The sequence below is a fragment of the Dipodomys ordii genome, unplaced genomic scaffold, assembly GCF_000151885.1.
Source record: "Dipodomys ordii isolate 6190 unplaced genomic scaffold, Dord_2.0 Scaffold128, whole genome shotgun sequence".
NCBI lineage: Eukaryota > Metazoa > Chordata > Mammalia > Rodentia > Heteromyidae > Dipodomys > Dipodomys ordii.
This window is the reverse complement of record NW_012267344.1, coordinates 2,146,307-2,161,337: the sequence shown is the minus strand read 5'-3', so window position 1 is coordinate 2,161,337 and position 15,031 is coordinate 2,146,307. Positions and strand designations below refer to the sequence as shown.

Sequence of the window (15,031 nt, the reverse complement as noted above, 5' to 3'; positions counted from 1 at the left end):
GGGCGGGGCGGAGGCGGGCTGGGGCAGGGCTAGCCGGCGGGGCGGGGCGAGAGGGAACAGCTGAAAGTGACTTGGGCGGGGCGAGGTCGAAGGGGCGGAGCGAGAGGGAAAGGCTGAAAGCGACTGTGGGTGGGGCGTGGTCGAAGGGGCGGGGCTGAGGTGGGCTGGGGGCGGGGCCAGCCGGAGGGGCGGGGCGACAGGGAACGGCTGAAAGCTACTGGGGGTGGGGCGGGGTTGAGGCGGGCTGGGGGCGGGGCTAGCCGGCCGGGCGTGAGGGAATGGCTGAAAGCGACTGTAGGGGGGGGGGCGAGGTCGAGGGGGCGGGGCTGAGGACTGTCGTGGGCCGGGCTTGAGATATCAGCTGAAAGCGGTGGTGGGCGAGGGGAAGGGGCGGCGCTGAGGACGAGGACAGCTGGGGGCGTGGCTAGATTACAGGGCGGGGACTATATAGAAGGGGCCGGGCTGAGGGCGATCAGGGGCGGGGCTAGATGGAGGGGAGTGGCAAGAGGTAGCTGAGAGCGAGTGTGGAAGGAGCGAGGGGAATGGGGCGGGGCTGAGGGCAATCAGGGGCGGGGCTAGGCTATGGGGTGGAGCTGAGAGCCACAGGGCAGGGACTTGAAGGGGCGGGGCTAGATAGAGGGGCGGGGCGACATAGGGGCTGACACGGACTGCTGTGGGCGGGGACCAGGTGGGAGGGGCGGGGCTGTGCCGACGGGGCGGGGCCGTGGGCCTGGCACCCAGGCTCTGGTTCCGAGTTACCTCCTGCGCCCCCATCCTGGGAATGGGGCAGACGTGAGCCACCCGTGCCCCACTTCAGAGTAGGTTTTGAAAGTGAACCGTGGAAACAAGGGGCATGAAACTATTTGTGGCGGGCAGAGGAGGCCTTGCTTCAGAACCGACTTTTGAATGAGAATCTGAAGGAGATAGCCACATGGCTTATCTGGTTGAAGAGCCTTCCAGAACCTGCCAGTGCTCCTGGTTTGGAAGGTGTTTGCCCTAGGGGGCGTCCGTGGCTCAGGCCTGTCATCCCAGCTTATCGGGAGGCTGAGACCTAGAGGATCACAGTTCAAAGCCAGCCCAGGCAGGAAAGTCCATGAGACTCTTATCTCCAATTAACTCTCCCCCTCCCCCCAAAAAAAGCCATCAGTAGAGCTGTGGCTCAAGTGGTAGAGCACTAGCCTTGAGCAAAAAAGCTCAGGGACAGCGCCCAAGGCCATGAGTTCAAGCCTGGGCACCAGCACAAAAACAAAGTTTTCCCTTAGAACTGGCCACTGGGTGTGGGCTATGCATGATCATCGCTTGGCTTATAACTTAATTTTTAAAAATATACAATCGTGTGTGTGTGTGTGTGTGTGTGTGTGTGTGTGTGGCAGGTTTCCTATGTCATTCGCGATGAAGTGGAGAAATACAATCGCAACGGTGTGAACGCCCTGCAGTTGGACCCTGCGCTCAATCGACTTTTCACAGCCGGCCGAGACTCTATCATAAGAATATGGAGTGTCAATCAACACAAGGTGAGGCCGTTGCCAACGTGCTTTTTGACTTCTGCATGAGTCCACCATAACCTCTCCAAGCACTGAGGGGGGTTTTTGGGGTTGGATTTTTTTGTGCCCATCCTGGGGCTTGAACTCAGGGCCTGGGCGCTGTCCCTGAGCTTTTGTGTTCAAGGTTAGCGCTCTACCACTTGAGCCCCAGTGCCACTTTTGGCTTTTTATGGTTTTAGTTTTGGTGCTTCATTGGAGATAAGACCCTCCCGGGGACTTTCCTGCTTGGGCTGGCTTTGAACCACGATCCTCTAGCTCTCAGCCTCCTGAATAGCTAGGATGACAGGCGTGAGCCACCGGCATCCAGTATTTGTTTTGCTACACCCTAAAAAGACATTGCCACCAGAGTTCTATAAGCCTCAGAGAAAGATAAACCATCCCAATGAGAGTTTCAGAAATACTTTAACTAAAGCAAGATCTCCATGCATAAAAAATGTGCTTTGCGTAAGATCTCTTTTCCATAAAGGAGCAAGGGTATTATGATCCCGGGTAGGTGCGTGCCCAAACACACACATACACACACACACACACACACACAGTGATTTGGGCTCCCAACAAAACCCTACAGCCTGCTTACATTGAATATAAAGATAGTGATAATACAAGGATAATAATATAAGATTAAAAGTCTTCTTAAAACACACAACAGGACTTAGATATGTGAAAATCATCACACAAGGGAGAATTCTTGGAGCATTTGGTTTGAATGTCTGTATTCTGGGTGATGTGGAAAAGAACAGGTAAGCCAAAGGGTTACTTAATGAGCAGAAAGTTAGGTGATGATACATACCCTGACCCTTTCATCATGTCTACCAGAATCTGAATTCTCATTTAACCACCCCCACTCCATCCCCTACCCCCAAGAGCTCTGATGACTCATTTTCATTAGGTGGCAGAACCAGCCCCCAAAAATCCACAATTAAAATGATGAGCAAGGAACCTGGCCCCCTTTGGAGGCTGAGATTTGAGGATCACGGTTCGAAGCCAGCCAGGCCAGGAAAGTCCATGAGACTCATTCTCATCTCCAATAAACCAGCAAAAAAAAAAAAAAAAAAGCCACAAGTGGAGCTGTGGCTCAAGTAGCCTTGAGAGAAAAAGCCAAAGGATAGTGTCCCAGCCCTGAGTTTAAGCTCCAGTACTGGCACAAGGAAAAAAAAAAAAAAATAGGACCCTGATTAGCTTTAACTCTTGGTGCTAGCCCTTATGTTTTTCAGTTTCTCTTTAGCAAATTGCTCTACAAGCTAAATAATGTCCAGGGCAGGAAAAGGTATTTTCCTTAGCAGAGTTGCTACATGAAGCTTTGTATCTGGTCTTTATATTTTGGGGCAGGTCGTAGGACTTGAACTCGAGGCCTGAGCACTGCCCTTTAGCTTTTTTTCCCTTTCAAGGCTGGTATTCTGCCACTTAAACTACAGCTTCACATGAAGTTTCTTTAAATTAATTTTGGTTCCAAAGGCTTTAAATTCTTTTTTTTTGGGGGGGGGGGTCTGGTCATGGGGCCTGACCTCTGGGCCTGGGCGCTGTCCCTCAACTCTCCAGCTCAAGGCTAGCGCTCTACCACTTGAGCCACAACGCCACTTCTGGTTTTTTTCTTTTTGCTTATGTGGTGCTGAGGAGTCGAACCCAGGGCCTCATGTATGCAAGGCAAGCGCTCTACCACTGAGCCACCTTCCTAGCCCATGGCTTTAAATTCTTTAAGTTGGGCACCCGTGGCTCACGCCTGTCAGACTAGTTACTCAGAAGGCAGAGAACTGGAGCCTTGTAGTTTGAAGCCAGCCCAGACTGCCAAATCCAAGAGACTCTTGTATCCGATTAACCAGCAAAAAAACAGAAGTGGTGCTATGATTCCCGTGGTAGCGCGCTAGCCTTGAGCTGAAGAGCTGAGGGACAGCACCCAGGCCCAGAGTTCAGGCCCCACAACCGGACCCAAAAACCTGTCATCTTTTTGTTAAAATTCTACCCTGAAGGTAGTTTCCATTTTTCAGAACCGTATGCTACTTAGTAGCATAATCTGTAAGTGTAACCTGTACTTTAATTCTATTTATTACAGCTCTGTTTACCGTTGCTTGTATTTGCATTTCTTCCCCTCTAGTACAGCTTTGCCATTTTCTTTTTGTTTTTCCAGCAAGACCCATATATAGCATCAATGGAGCACCACACCGATTGGGTAAATGACGCTGTGCTGTGCTGTAACGGGAAAACCTGTGAGTAGTAGTGAACCTTCATGTGGTTTTATTATTTTTTAGTGTGTGGGTCGTGGGGCTTGAACTCAGGCCCTTGGGCGCTATCTCTGAGCTCTTCAGCTCAAGGCTGGCGCTCTCCCACTCTGAGCCACAGCGCCACTTCTGGTTTTCTGGTGATTCACTAGAGATCAGAATCCCAGGGACTTTCCTGGCCTGGCTGGCTTCCAATCACGATCCTCCAGATCTCAGCCTCCTGAGGTAGCTGGGATGGCAGGCGTGAGGGGTACCACCAGCCCAGAGAAGAAAGTTTTTGAATCAGATTAGTTGGAGGCTCAAATGGATAGAACCCTTGCCAATCACAAGATTTGGGGTTCACATCTCAGTACTGCCAAAGAAAATGTATTGCGCCTACACTTGGAACATTAACAAAGTTTCCTCTGTCTGCTTGAAAATTGTGCGTGCGTGTGTGCATGCATGTGTGTGTGTGTGTGTGTGTGTGTGTGTTTGAGGCAATATACAAAAGTACTCGAAAATACCTTTAAGACCGTGCATTAGCCGGGCGCTGGTGGCTCACGCCTGTCATCCTAGCTACTCAGGAGGCTGAGATCTGAGGATCGAGGTTCAAAGCCAGCCTAGGCAGGAAAGACCATGAGACTCCTATCTCCAATAACCCACCAGAAAACCGGAAGTGGCGCTGTGGCTCAAGTGGTAGAGCGCTCGCCTTGAGCTGAAGAGCTGAGGGACAGCGCCCAGGCCCAGAGTTCAAGGCCCACGACCGACAAAAAAGAAAAAAAGTTGCCTTAACCTTCAGCACAACTAATTTTTAAGCCATTGTAATTCAAGCTCTTTGCCTGTCCTCAGTAATATCCGCTTCGTCTGACACCACCGTGAAAGTGTGGAACGCGCACAAGGGCTTTTGCATGTCCACGTTACGCACACACAAGGTAAGGCAGACGTCCGGCCAGGTGCGGCGCATGCGCGGGGTGCTGGCCTCCGCAGTGTTGGGTGAAGCTCACGTTCCAGTGCTCAGCAGAGGAGATCACAGAGTGCCAGTTGTGTTGCAGGATTACGTGAAGGCCCTGGCGTACGCCAAGGACAAGGAGTTGGTAGCCTCCGCCGGATTGGACAGACAAATATTCCTTTGGGATGTGAATACTCTCACCGCTCTAACTGCCTCAAATAATACTGTCACAAGTAAGGCACTGGGTTTTGTTCATTGCTTTGTTTGGTGCTGGACCTGGGGCTTGGGATTGCCCTGGGCTCGTCCCTGAGCTTTTCTGCTCATGGCTGGTGCTCTACCACTGGAGTCACGGTGCCACTGCTGGCTTTTTTTTTTTTTTTTTTTGGTAATTCATTGGAGATAAAGAATCTCACGGACTGCACGCAGCTCTTTGATGAGTCCAGACAAGGACGCTCACATTTCCAGCCAGACGCCACTGGCTCCCGCCTGCCATCCCAGCTGCTCAGGAGGCTGAGATCTGGAGGATCAAGGTTCAAAGCCAGCCCAGGCAGGAATTCAAGACTATCCATGAGGTTCTTAATCTCCAGTGAGCTGCCAGAAAAAAAGCCCGAAGTGGCGCTGTGGCTCAAGTGGTTGAGCACCTGCCTTGAGCAAAAGAAGCTCAGAGACAGGGCCCAGGTCCTGAGTTCAAGCCCCGGCACTGGCCAAAAAAAAAAAAAGAATGATTAAACTGGTCATTTGTGCTTACTCTTTAGCAGACAGCCGGGAGATTTGATTAATACTCAGCTCTGTGTCTCTTCCACAGCTTCTTCTTTGAGTGGGAACAAAGATTCCATCTACAGCCTGGCCATGAACCAGCTGGGCACCATCATCGTGTCGGGGTCCACGGAGAAGGTGAGGGGGCACGGGAGAGGGCGTGGGCGGGAGAGAACAGAGAAGCTAAGAAGGCTAGGTGCATGTGCAACTTAGGAGCTGGTGCTGGGCATGGCAGTGCATGCGCGTAGTCCTGGCACCCCAGGGACTAAGCCTTGGAAGTGGCCGCAGTCTAAGTGCTTGAGACCCAGTGATATCCCACCTGAAAGAGAAAATTAAAAGACAGGGGTTGGAGGCATTGTTCAGGTCATACAGCGCCCCGGCTGGTGAGCAAAAGCACACCTCAGATCCCAAGTGCAAGTCCTGATCTTGGTCTCCCCAAAAAAGTGTGTGCGCGTGTGCGCACGCGTGCCTGTGAGCGTGTGTGTGTGTGTGCATGCATCCCAGCACTGGGGTTTGAACTGGGGACCTCGCATGCTCACTTGGCTCAAGTTGGCACTCCCGTTTGAAGCACGCCTCCGCCCCCAGCCCTTTTTGGGGGGCGGTTATTTCGGGGATTAGGAGTCATCCTTGCCCTCGTGGCTGGGACTGCAGCCGTGAGCCACCACCTCCAGCTTACCTGTTGAAATGAGAGCCTCCTGTGGGTTTTGCCCAGGCTGGCCTCTCATTTCAGTCCTCCCTACCTCTGCCTCCCAAGTCAGCTAGGGTCGCATGCGGCCTCGAGCCGCGCCCCCCCCCTCCACCCCATCGGCGTGGAATGGGTCTCATTTGCCTGAGGAGCGCCATCTGTCCCTTGGTCCACGTGGTGTGCGTGACACTGCGTTCGCATCCCGCAGGTTTTGCGGGTGTGGGACCCGAGGACCTGCGCGAAGCTGATGAAGCTCAAGGGCCACACGGACAACGTGAAGGCATTGCTGCTGAACCGGGATGGTACCCAGGTACAAGTCCCCTGCGCCCGCCACGCCCCCTGCGCCACACCCTGCACCCTGCCCTGCGCCCGCCACGCCCCCTGCGCCCGCCACGCCCCCTGCGCCCGCTCCGCCCCCTGCACCCTGCCCTCCGCCCCGCCCCCCTGCGCTCCGCCCCCTGCGCTCCGCCCCCTGCACCCTGCCCTGCACCCTGCCCCGCCCCCTGCGCCCGCCCCCTGCACCCTGCCCCGCCCCCTGTGCCCGCCCCCTGCGCCCCGCCCTTCCCCCTGCGCTCTGCGCCCTGCCCTGCACCTTGCCCCGCCCCCTGAGCCCCGCCCCGAGCCCCGCCCCGCCCCCGAGCCCCGCCCCCTGCTCTAAAACCAAGAACGCAGAAAGTGATCCGCACTTTAAAACGGTTCTGTTTGCATCCCTTTTGGGGGTGAGGGGGTGGTGGCAGGGCAGTTCTGGGGCTTGAACTCACCCTGGGCGCTATCTCTGAGACTCTTTGTGCTCAAGGCTGGCACTCTACCACTTTGAACCATATATGGCACCACTTCCAGATTTTCGGGTGGTTCACTGGTAATGAGTCTCACGGAATTTCCTACCCAGGCTGCCTTCGAACCTTGATCCTCCAGATCTGAGTGTCCTCAGTAGCTGGGATGACAGGCGTGAGCTCCAGCACGTGGCTGCAATTAACATTTTCCACAAGTTCTCGGGGCCAATGCTGCTGCCGCCCGCAAGAACCTCTGCTCCCTTCGCCTAACCTGCTTTCAAACTCTTCCTCCAGCCGGGCGCTGGGGCTCACGCCTGTCATCCCAGCTACTCAGAGGCTGAGATCTGAGGATCCCAGTTCTAAGCCGGCCCAGGCAGGAAAGCCCGTGAGACTCATTTCCAGAATAGCCACCAAAAAGCCAGAAGTGGAGGCATCGTGGCTCAAGTGGCAGAGCGCCAGCTTTGAGTGCAAAAGCTCAGGGATGGTGCCCGGGCTTGAGTTCAGGCGGCGTGTGACCCCTGTCGTCCGTCTGCAGTGTCTGTCTGGCAGCTCCGACGGAACAATCCGCCTGTGGTCGCTGGGCCAGCAGAGATGCATCGCCACGTACCGCGTCCACGACGAAGGTGTCTGGGCCCTGCAAGTGAACGAGGCCTTCACGCATGTGTACTCGGGTGGGCGCGACCGCAAGATCTACTGCACGGACCTGAGAAACCCCGACATCCGCGTGCTGATTTGCGAAGAAAAAGCACCCGTGCTCAAGGCACGTCCGCGTTCCCACGTGATCACCCTGCGGGCCACACACCGCGGCGTTCATCTCCAAGCACGAGGGATGTGTGGGCGCTGGGGGCTCACGCCTGCCATCCCAGCTACTTCAGGAGGCTGAGATGTGGAGGATCGCAATTCAAGGCCAGCCCCGGGCAGAAAAGTCCATGAGAATTCTCATCTCCAATGAACCAGCAGAAACTCAGAAGTGGTGCTGTGGCTCAAGTGGTAGAGCACCAGCCTTGAGCAAAAAGAGCTCAGGGGACAGTGCCTAGACCCTGAGTTCAAGCCCCAGCACAAAAGTAATAACTAGAAGAGCAAAAAGCCCTTGATCCTTTTTAACTATATTCACTTAGGTCCCTCATGCTAACTGTACTTGAAAATAACTTTGGGTCTGGCCTGGCATGGTGGCACATACCTGTAATCCCAGCTCTTTAGGAGACTGAGGCCCGAGGGTCGCAAATGGGAGCCAGCCCACTCAGTGGGTCCCTGTGGGAAAACCACACAAATAAAAGGGCTTGGAAGTTGTTCTGTATGAGGCCTCCAGGACCAGCAAGACACAAACTCCAGACCACTGTGTTTGGTGCAGAGTTGTTCTATTAAGTTTTTATGGGATTGTAGATTCCTTCAGGAGAGAGACACCTTCTTTTTTCTCTTTTGGTCAGTCCTGGGGTTTGAACTCAGGACCTGGGCGCCTTCCCCAAGCTTCTCTGTGCTCAGGGACGAGCATTCTACCACTTGAGCCACAGCACCACTTCCAACATTTTTGGTGGTTCATGGGAGATAAGAGTCTCATGCGCTTTCCTGCCCAGGCTGGCTCTGAACCGCGATCCTCCAGATCTCAACCTCCTGAGTGGTAGCCAAGATGTCAGGCATGAGCCACTGGCACCTGGCTTGTAGCCTTAGCTTTTCACACCATCCTGATCCACTCTTCACCGTACCATTCCTAGGAAAAGAGGGTGAATAATAGCAAGTGTATTAGTAATAATAGTAATAATAATGGCATAATATGGAGCTAGGCCTGGCTCTTCCCCAGAGCCGGCCTTCCACAAAGCATCCACAGCGTCTTCTATTTCAGATGGAGCTGGACAGATCCGCCGACCCGCCCCCTGCCGTCTGGGTGGCCACAACGAAGTCTACAGTGAACAAATGGGTACGTACGTGAGCCACGGAGCTGCTGGCCAGGTTTGGGGGTGTGTTGTTCCTTTTGATTTTTGTGCCAGAACTGGGGCTCGAACTTCAGGGCCTTATGCTCTAGCGTTTGACATTCTTGTTCCCGGCGGGTGCTCTACCACTTGAGCCACGCCTCCGGTCTGATGTTTTGCCACCTGCATTGCCATTTTCTCCTCTTTCTTTCCCCGTCTTTTTTCCTGGACAGCAAGGCAAAGCTCAGCGGGAAAGAGACAGTTAAGTGACTGTCTTGTTTTTCCCCACAGACGCTGAAAGGCATCCACAATTTCCGAGCCTCCGGTGACTACGACAATGACTGCACACACCCCATCACACCCCTGTGCACCCAGCCCGACCAGACCCTCAAAGGTGCGGACCACACGCACGCAGCCCTGCTGCTGTGCTGAGACTCGAACTCAGGCCTGAGCCTCTCCGTGCTCAAAGCTGGCGCTCTACCACTTGAGCCACAGCTCCGTTTCCAGCTTTTTTTTTTTTGCCTGTTCATGGGAGATAAAATGGGCTCATAGACTTTTCTTGCTCAGGTTGGCTTTGAACTGCGATCCTCAGATTTCAGTCCTCTGAGTAGCTAGGTAAGATTATAGCATCCGGCTGGGATTGTGGTTCTTTTGATTGCGATTGTTGGTTATTTTTAAATGACTATTAGTTATGAGGTTAATTGCAGTTATTAAGGAGTTGACAGCAATAAAGGTGGCCTCGCATTCGATGCAATTGTGCTGTTAACAAAAGGGTTTTAGTACAAGGAAAAGACCTCAAAATTAAGCCAGGCATCAGAGGCTCACGGCTGTCATCCTAGCTACTCCGGAGGCTGAGATCTGAGGATCGGGGTTCAAAGCCAGCCCTGGGGCAGGAAAGGCCATGTGACTTACGGCCAGCAAACCAGCAAAAAGCTGGAAACGGTGGTATGCGGCGCCAGCCTTGAACCCAAAAGCTCAGCCTTGCTGACTGTGTCTCCCTTTCACCCACAGGGGGCGCTAGCATCATTCAGTGCCACATTCTGAATGATAAGCGGCACATATTGACCAAAGACACCAACAATAACGTGGCTTTCTGGGATGTCCTGAAGGCAAGTATCTTGGGGTACTTGCTTATTTCTCCCTTCTATACATGACCCTAAAGACTTGTGATCATGCCTTACTTGGGGTGAGATTTTATGATGTGAATGCTAAATAAGACTGTGTGTGTGTGTGTGTGTGTGTGTGTCCCTTGACTTTTTTTTCCTCGAAGCTGGTTTCTATTTTAACTTGTGTTAAGGACTGGGAAGGTGGCTCAGGTAGAGTGCTCGCCTAGTAGCATTCCTCAGTGTCATACACATAGGAAAAACCAGAAGTGGCGCTGTGGCTCAAGTGGTAGAGCACCAGCCTTGAGCAAAAGAAGCTCAGGGACAGCGCCCAGGCCCTGAGTTCAAGCCCCAATACAGAGAGAGAGACTTGTCACTTGCTGCTTGGGCATCTGACTGACATTCTATTTAAGTGAGCACTTAGTATCTTATTTCTTACTTGGAGATACATTCACCACCACCACTTTTTTTTTTTTTTTGGCTGGTACCAAGGTTTGAACTCAGGGCCTCGAAGCTCAGCTTTCTCAGCTGAGCAGCAATGCTGTTTACTGATTGTTTTGGAGATGGAGTTTCAGGCTTGTCTGCTTGGGCTGGCCTCGAAACACAGTCCTCCGGATCTCAGCTAGGGTCTCAGGCGTAAGCCCCCAGTGGCCAGCTTTTTCCCCTTTTGTGGGTTGTTTTTTTTTTTCTTTTTGGTCGGTCGTGGGTCTTGAACTCTGGGCCTGGCCGCTGTCCCTGCGCTCTTCAGCTCAAGGCGAGCGCTCTACCACTTGAGCCACAGCGCCACTTCTGGTTTTCTGGTGGGTAATTCAAGATAAGAGTCTCTCAGACTTTCCTGCCCGGGCTGGCTTTGAACCACCATCCTCAGATCTCAGCCTCCTGAGTAGCTAGGATGACAGGCGTGAGCCACCGTATATCAGTCTCAGCAAACTTATCTTTTCCTCTTCTTTATTTGGTTCCAGACTGGGACTCAAACTTAGTACCTGGTGCTCTTATTGCGTGGTGCTCTACCAACTGAGCCACACCTCCAACCCCAGCATCAGCCAAAAAAAAAAAAAAAAAGACTTAAGATGTTAAAGTCACAAAATTTTGAATCACAGAGTAAGTCTGAAATGAGCCGCTTTGTGTTGACAAGATACTTGGCTTTTACATACAGGCATGTAAAGTTGAAGATCTGGGCAAAGTGGATTTTGAAGATGAAATTAAGAAGAGATTTAAAATGGTGTACGTGCCAAATTGGTTCTCAGTAGACTTAAAGACGGGGGTAAGTCAGTTGTCACTCTTCATGTCTTTTTTTTTTTTTTTGGTCGGTGGTGGGGCTTGAACTCTGGGCCTGGGCGCTGTCCCTCAGCTCTTCAGCTCAAGGTGCACGCTTGACCACTGGAGCCACAGCACCACTTCCAGTTTTCTGGTGGTTCATTAGAGATGAGTCTCACGGAAGTTTCCTGCCCAGGCTGGCTTTAAACTGTGATCCTCGGATCTCAGCCTCCTGAGCACCGGGATTACAGGCGTGAGCCGCCGCTCCCAGCTTGACTCTTCTTCTGACAGATGCTGACCATTACTTTGGATGAGAGTGACTGCTTTGCTGCATGGGTATCCGCGAAAGATGCTGGCTTCAGCAGCCCTGACGGCTCGGATCCAAAGCGTAAGCTGTGTCTCTGCTTCTTTCTCCCAAGAGTACATGGATCTGTGTTACCCACAACTATGTACCTAATCTTCGTGATTGGCCCTTGAATTTTGCCATAATCTGTGGTCCATAGGCTTCTAGAAAGAATATGCTAAGTAAGAAATAAGTATTCAGAGTGTTCAGCCATTTTAAGAGGCTTTCTGTAGAAGTGGACCCACCATGTTCCTTGCTGGGCATGGTGGTGGATGCCTGTAATCCCGGTCCTAAGAGGCAGAGACAAGGGGAACTGGGAATTCCAGGTCAGCCCGGGATACACAGCAAAACCCCGCCTTTAAAAAAGAAATAACAAGAAAAAACCTGGCACCTGACATGTGCGGAAACTTTGTATTGCTTTCTTCCACACCACAACCCGCCGACTGGCATTTCTGTTGTCTTCCCCGCGTGGTAGTGAACCTGGGTGGGCTGCTGCTGCAGGCGCTCCTGGAGTGCTGGCCTCGGACACACGCGAACCCCGTGGATGAGGAGGAGAACGAGGTCAGCCACGGTGAGTGTGTCAGCACACACCAACGTGAAACTCACCCAGAGCCAAAGCGTGGCGGCTCACGCCGGTAATCCCAGCTGCTCAGGGGAGGAAAAACGTTGGGAAAATACTCGGGCAAGCTTTTGAAGCCTTTAGAAACGAAATGTGTATAGAGCCTTGTTTTTATTTTTTTATGCCAGTCCTGGGGCTTGAACTCTGGGCCTGGGCGCTGTCCCTGAGCCTCATTTTGCACAAGGCTGGCGCTCTACCACTTGAACCACACCGCCACTTCCTGCTTTTTCTGTGTCTGTGGTGCTGAGGAATGGAACCCAGGGCTTCGTGCATGCTGGGCGAGCGCTCTACCACTGAGCCACACTCCCAGTCCCTGTTTATTTTTATGCCGATGCTGGCGCTTAGTCTTAGGACCTGGGCACTGTCCCTGACTTGGTTGTCCAAGACTCTCCCCCTTGAGCCACACCTCCACTTACAGTTTTCGGGGTTCCTTGGAGATGAGTGTCTCGTGATTTGTGTGCCCAGGCTGGCTGTGCACTGGGATCCTCAGGGCTCAGCCTCCTCAGTGGCTGAGATGACATGGGAGCCGCAGGCTGGGAGTCTGGGTGCTGCTGGTGTGCAGCGCGGTGAGCGCTAACCCTGGCGGCCTCTGCTTGTAGTGAACGGGGAGCCGGAGGCCCGCGTGCAGAAGGGCAACGGGTATTTCCAGGTGCCGCCCCACACCCCCGTGATCTTCGGCGAGGCTGGAGGCCGCACCCTGTTCAGGTAGGGACAGGACCACGGCAAGTCCCAGCAGCCTGGCTAGAGCCCCCCACTTCTGCCCAAAAGCATCAGCCCAGACACATGGGAGAACGCGGGAAGGTAGAGAAGTGGGGAGGCCGGCGCTGGTTCAAGCCCCAAGATCGCCAGCCAAAGCAAAAGTTCGGCTCTTCTTTCTCCCTGCGGGAGTTAAGTCAGGAAGTCATCCCTGGGGATAGGATGAGCTAAGGCCCCGCCTCCAGCCAGCCCCGGGTGGCCAGCATCCAATCGGGCCGGGCTGCACGTGGGAACAGCTACCCAGTGGACCGCTTCCCCGCGGCCAATCAGGCGAGAGGGGCGGGGCTGCACGTGGGAACAGACAGAGTGGACCGCTTCCCCGCGGCCAATCAGGCGAGAGGGGCGGGGCTGCACGTGGGAACCGCGAGAGTCACCCCGCGGCCAATCAGGCAGGGGGGCGGGGCTGCACGTGGGAACCGCTAGAGTCTCCTCACGGCCAATCAGGCAGGGGGGCGGGGCTGAGCGTGGGAACCGCTGTAGCGTGGACCACTTCCTCGCCACCAATCAGGCGGGAGGGGAGGGGCGGGGCGGCACCGGCCTGGCCTCCGGTGGGCGCCAGCCCCTGCCAGAGAGGGCTGTGTCTGGCGCGCCTCCAGGCCTGCGTTCCAGCCCTGAGCCAGGTACGAGGGACAGACAGCCGTGGGGTATAGTCAGGGGGTTAGCCTGTCTCCCGCGAGGCAGGTCACGTGGGTGGGCAGGCGGCGACCTCTGACCCCCGACCCCCGCCGGTCGACTGCAGGCTGCTCTGCCGGGACTCGGGTGGCGAGACGGAGTCCATGCTGCTCAACGAGACGGTGCCGCAGTGGGTGATCGACATCACCGTGGATGTAAGCGCCCGCGGGGGCCGGCGGAGGCGGGGAGGTGGCCGGGCCACACGGGCATGCGCACTAAGGCGCGCGGGTCCCCGCCGTGCTGGCTGTGGAGGCCGGCGGCCGCGGTCCGCTCGCTGGGCGGGAAGCTCATTTTCGCGTGGGGAGGGATTCTCGGTAAACCACGCGCCGTGACAGCGCCGCAGCGCGTCCAGACAACGGCCCTTTCCAACTTCTTGACGTTTCAGAAAAATATGCCCAAGTTCAACAAAATTCCTTTCTACCTCCAACCGCAAGCATCTTCGGGCGCGAAAACCTTAAAAAAGTAAGTAACACCCCGCCGTCACCCCCAGCTCCTCGGGAGGCCGAGATCGGAGGATCGTGGTTCAAAGCCAGCCCGGGCAGGAAAGTCCGTGAGACTCTGATCTCCAATGAACTCACAAAACTGGAAGTGGCTCCGTGGTTCAAGTGGTAGAGCGCCAGCGTGAGCTGGAGAGCTGAGGGACAGCGCCCAGGCCCAGAGTTCAAGCCCCATGACCAACAACAAAAGAGAATAAAATCCAGAGGCTATTGTGTATTGGCTTCAGAAGTGTGATCCCGTTTAGTTAGATAGAATTGGTCTTGGCGGCTTTGTGCTGGTCTTCGTGGTATGTCTGAGCTTTAGATGTTAACACCAAAGAAAAGTAATCCCGGACGAGAAGACAATATATATATTTAACACATTACATATATGGCTTATATATTTGTTATGTAAGTATGACATGCATAAAATATGCATAAACGTTTTCCCTCACGTCCCCGTCGCCCCGCAGAGACCGGCTGTCAGCCAGCGACATGCTGCAGGTGCGCAAGATCATGGAGCACGTGTACGAGAAGATCATCAACCTGGACAGCGAGTCCCAGACCACCAGCTCATCCAACAACGAGAAGACGGGGGAGCAGGAGAAGGAGGAGGACCTCGCCGTGCTGGCCGAGGAGAAAATCGAGCTGCTGTGCCAGGACCAAGTGAGTGGGTGGGGAGCAAGCCGCGCGTGCCTGAGCGCACACGCGCCGGCTGCTCAGGGCGCTGGGAGCCGGAGGATCCCAGGAGTCCACGAGACTCCTTGTAGCTCCAGGGAGCCAGCAAAAAGCCACAGTGGCGCTGTGGATCAAGCGGTAGAGCACCACTCTTGAGCCAAAGGGCTTAGGAACAGCGCCCAGGTGCTGAGCTCCAGACCCGGGACTGGTGTGCGCGCGCACACCACGTACACGTGCAGAGGCTCCTCCCACCGTGCGCAGGGGCGGGGCCAGCGGAGGGGGCGGGCGGCACGCTGAGCGGGGCCAGCGGGGGCGGAG

The 15,031-nt window shown here is 54.5% G+C and overlaps 1 protein-coding gene across 2 annotated transcripts in view; it reads left to right on the top strand.

Moving 5' to 3' along the window:
* Wdr48 (WD repeat domain 48) overlaps nucleotides 1–14,884 on the top strand; it is a 16,087-nt gene extending 1,203 nt beyond the window's left edge. The window contains exons 2-18 of one of the 2 annotated variants that reach the window (XM_013030325.1): nucleotides 1,374–1,514; nucleotides 3,670–3,748; nucleotides 4,589–4,671; nucleotides 4,792–4,921; nucleotides 5,494–5,582; nucleotides 6,338–6,439; nucleotides 7,438–7,662; nucleotides 8,743–8,817; nucleotides 9,101–9,203; nucleotides 9,821–9,918; nucleotides 11,069–11,176; nucleotides 11,461–11,557; nucleotides 11,988–12,083; nucleotides 12,731–12,836; nucleotides 13,627–13,714; nucleotides 13,945–14,021; nucleotides 14,509–14,884. In XM_013030325.1, coding sequence (XP_012885779.1) covers nucleotides 1,374–1,514; nucleotides 3,670–3,748; nucleotides 4,589–4,671; nucleotides 4,792–4,921; nucleotides 5,494–5,582; nucleotides 6,338–6,439; nucleotides 7,438–7,662; nucleotides 8,743–8,817; nucleotides 9,101–9,203; nucleotides 9,821–9,918; nucleotides 11,069–11,176; nucleotides 11,461–11,557; nucleotides 11,988–12,083; nucleotides 12,731–12,836; nucleotides 13,627–13,714; nucleotides 13,945–14,021; nucleotides 14,509–14,869 — 2,058 coding nt within the window. In that variant the 3' untranslated portion in view covers nucleotides 14,870–14,884. Of the gene's footprint in view, nucleotides 1–1,373; nucleotides 1,515–3,669; nucleotides 3,749–4,588; nucleotides 4,672–4,791; nucleotides 4,922–5,493; nucleotides 5,583–6,337; nucleotides 6,440–7,437; nucleotides 7,663–8,742; nucleotides 8,818–9,100; nucleotides 9,204–9,820; nucleotides 9,919–11,068; nucleotides 11,177–11,460; nucleotides 11,558–11,987; nucleotides 12,084–12,730; nucleotides 12,837–13,626; nucleotides 13,715–13,944; nucleotides 14,026–14,508 lie in introns of both variants that reach the window. The other variant, XM_013030326.1, reaches the window with a different exon arrangement.
* The last annotated feature ends 147 nt before the right edge of the window (nucleotides 14,885–15,031 follow it).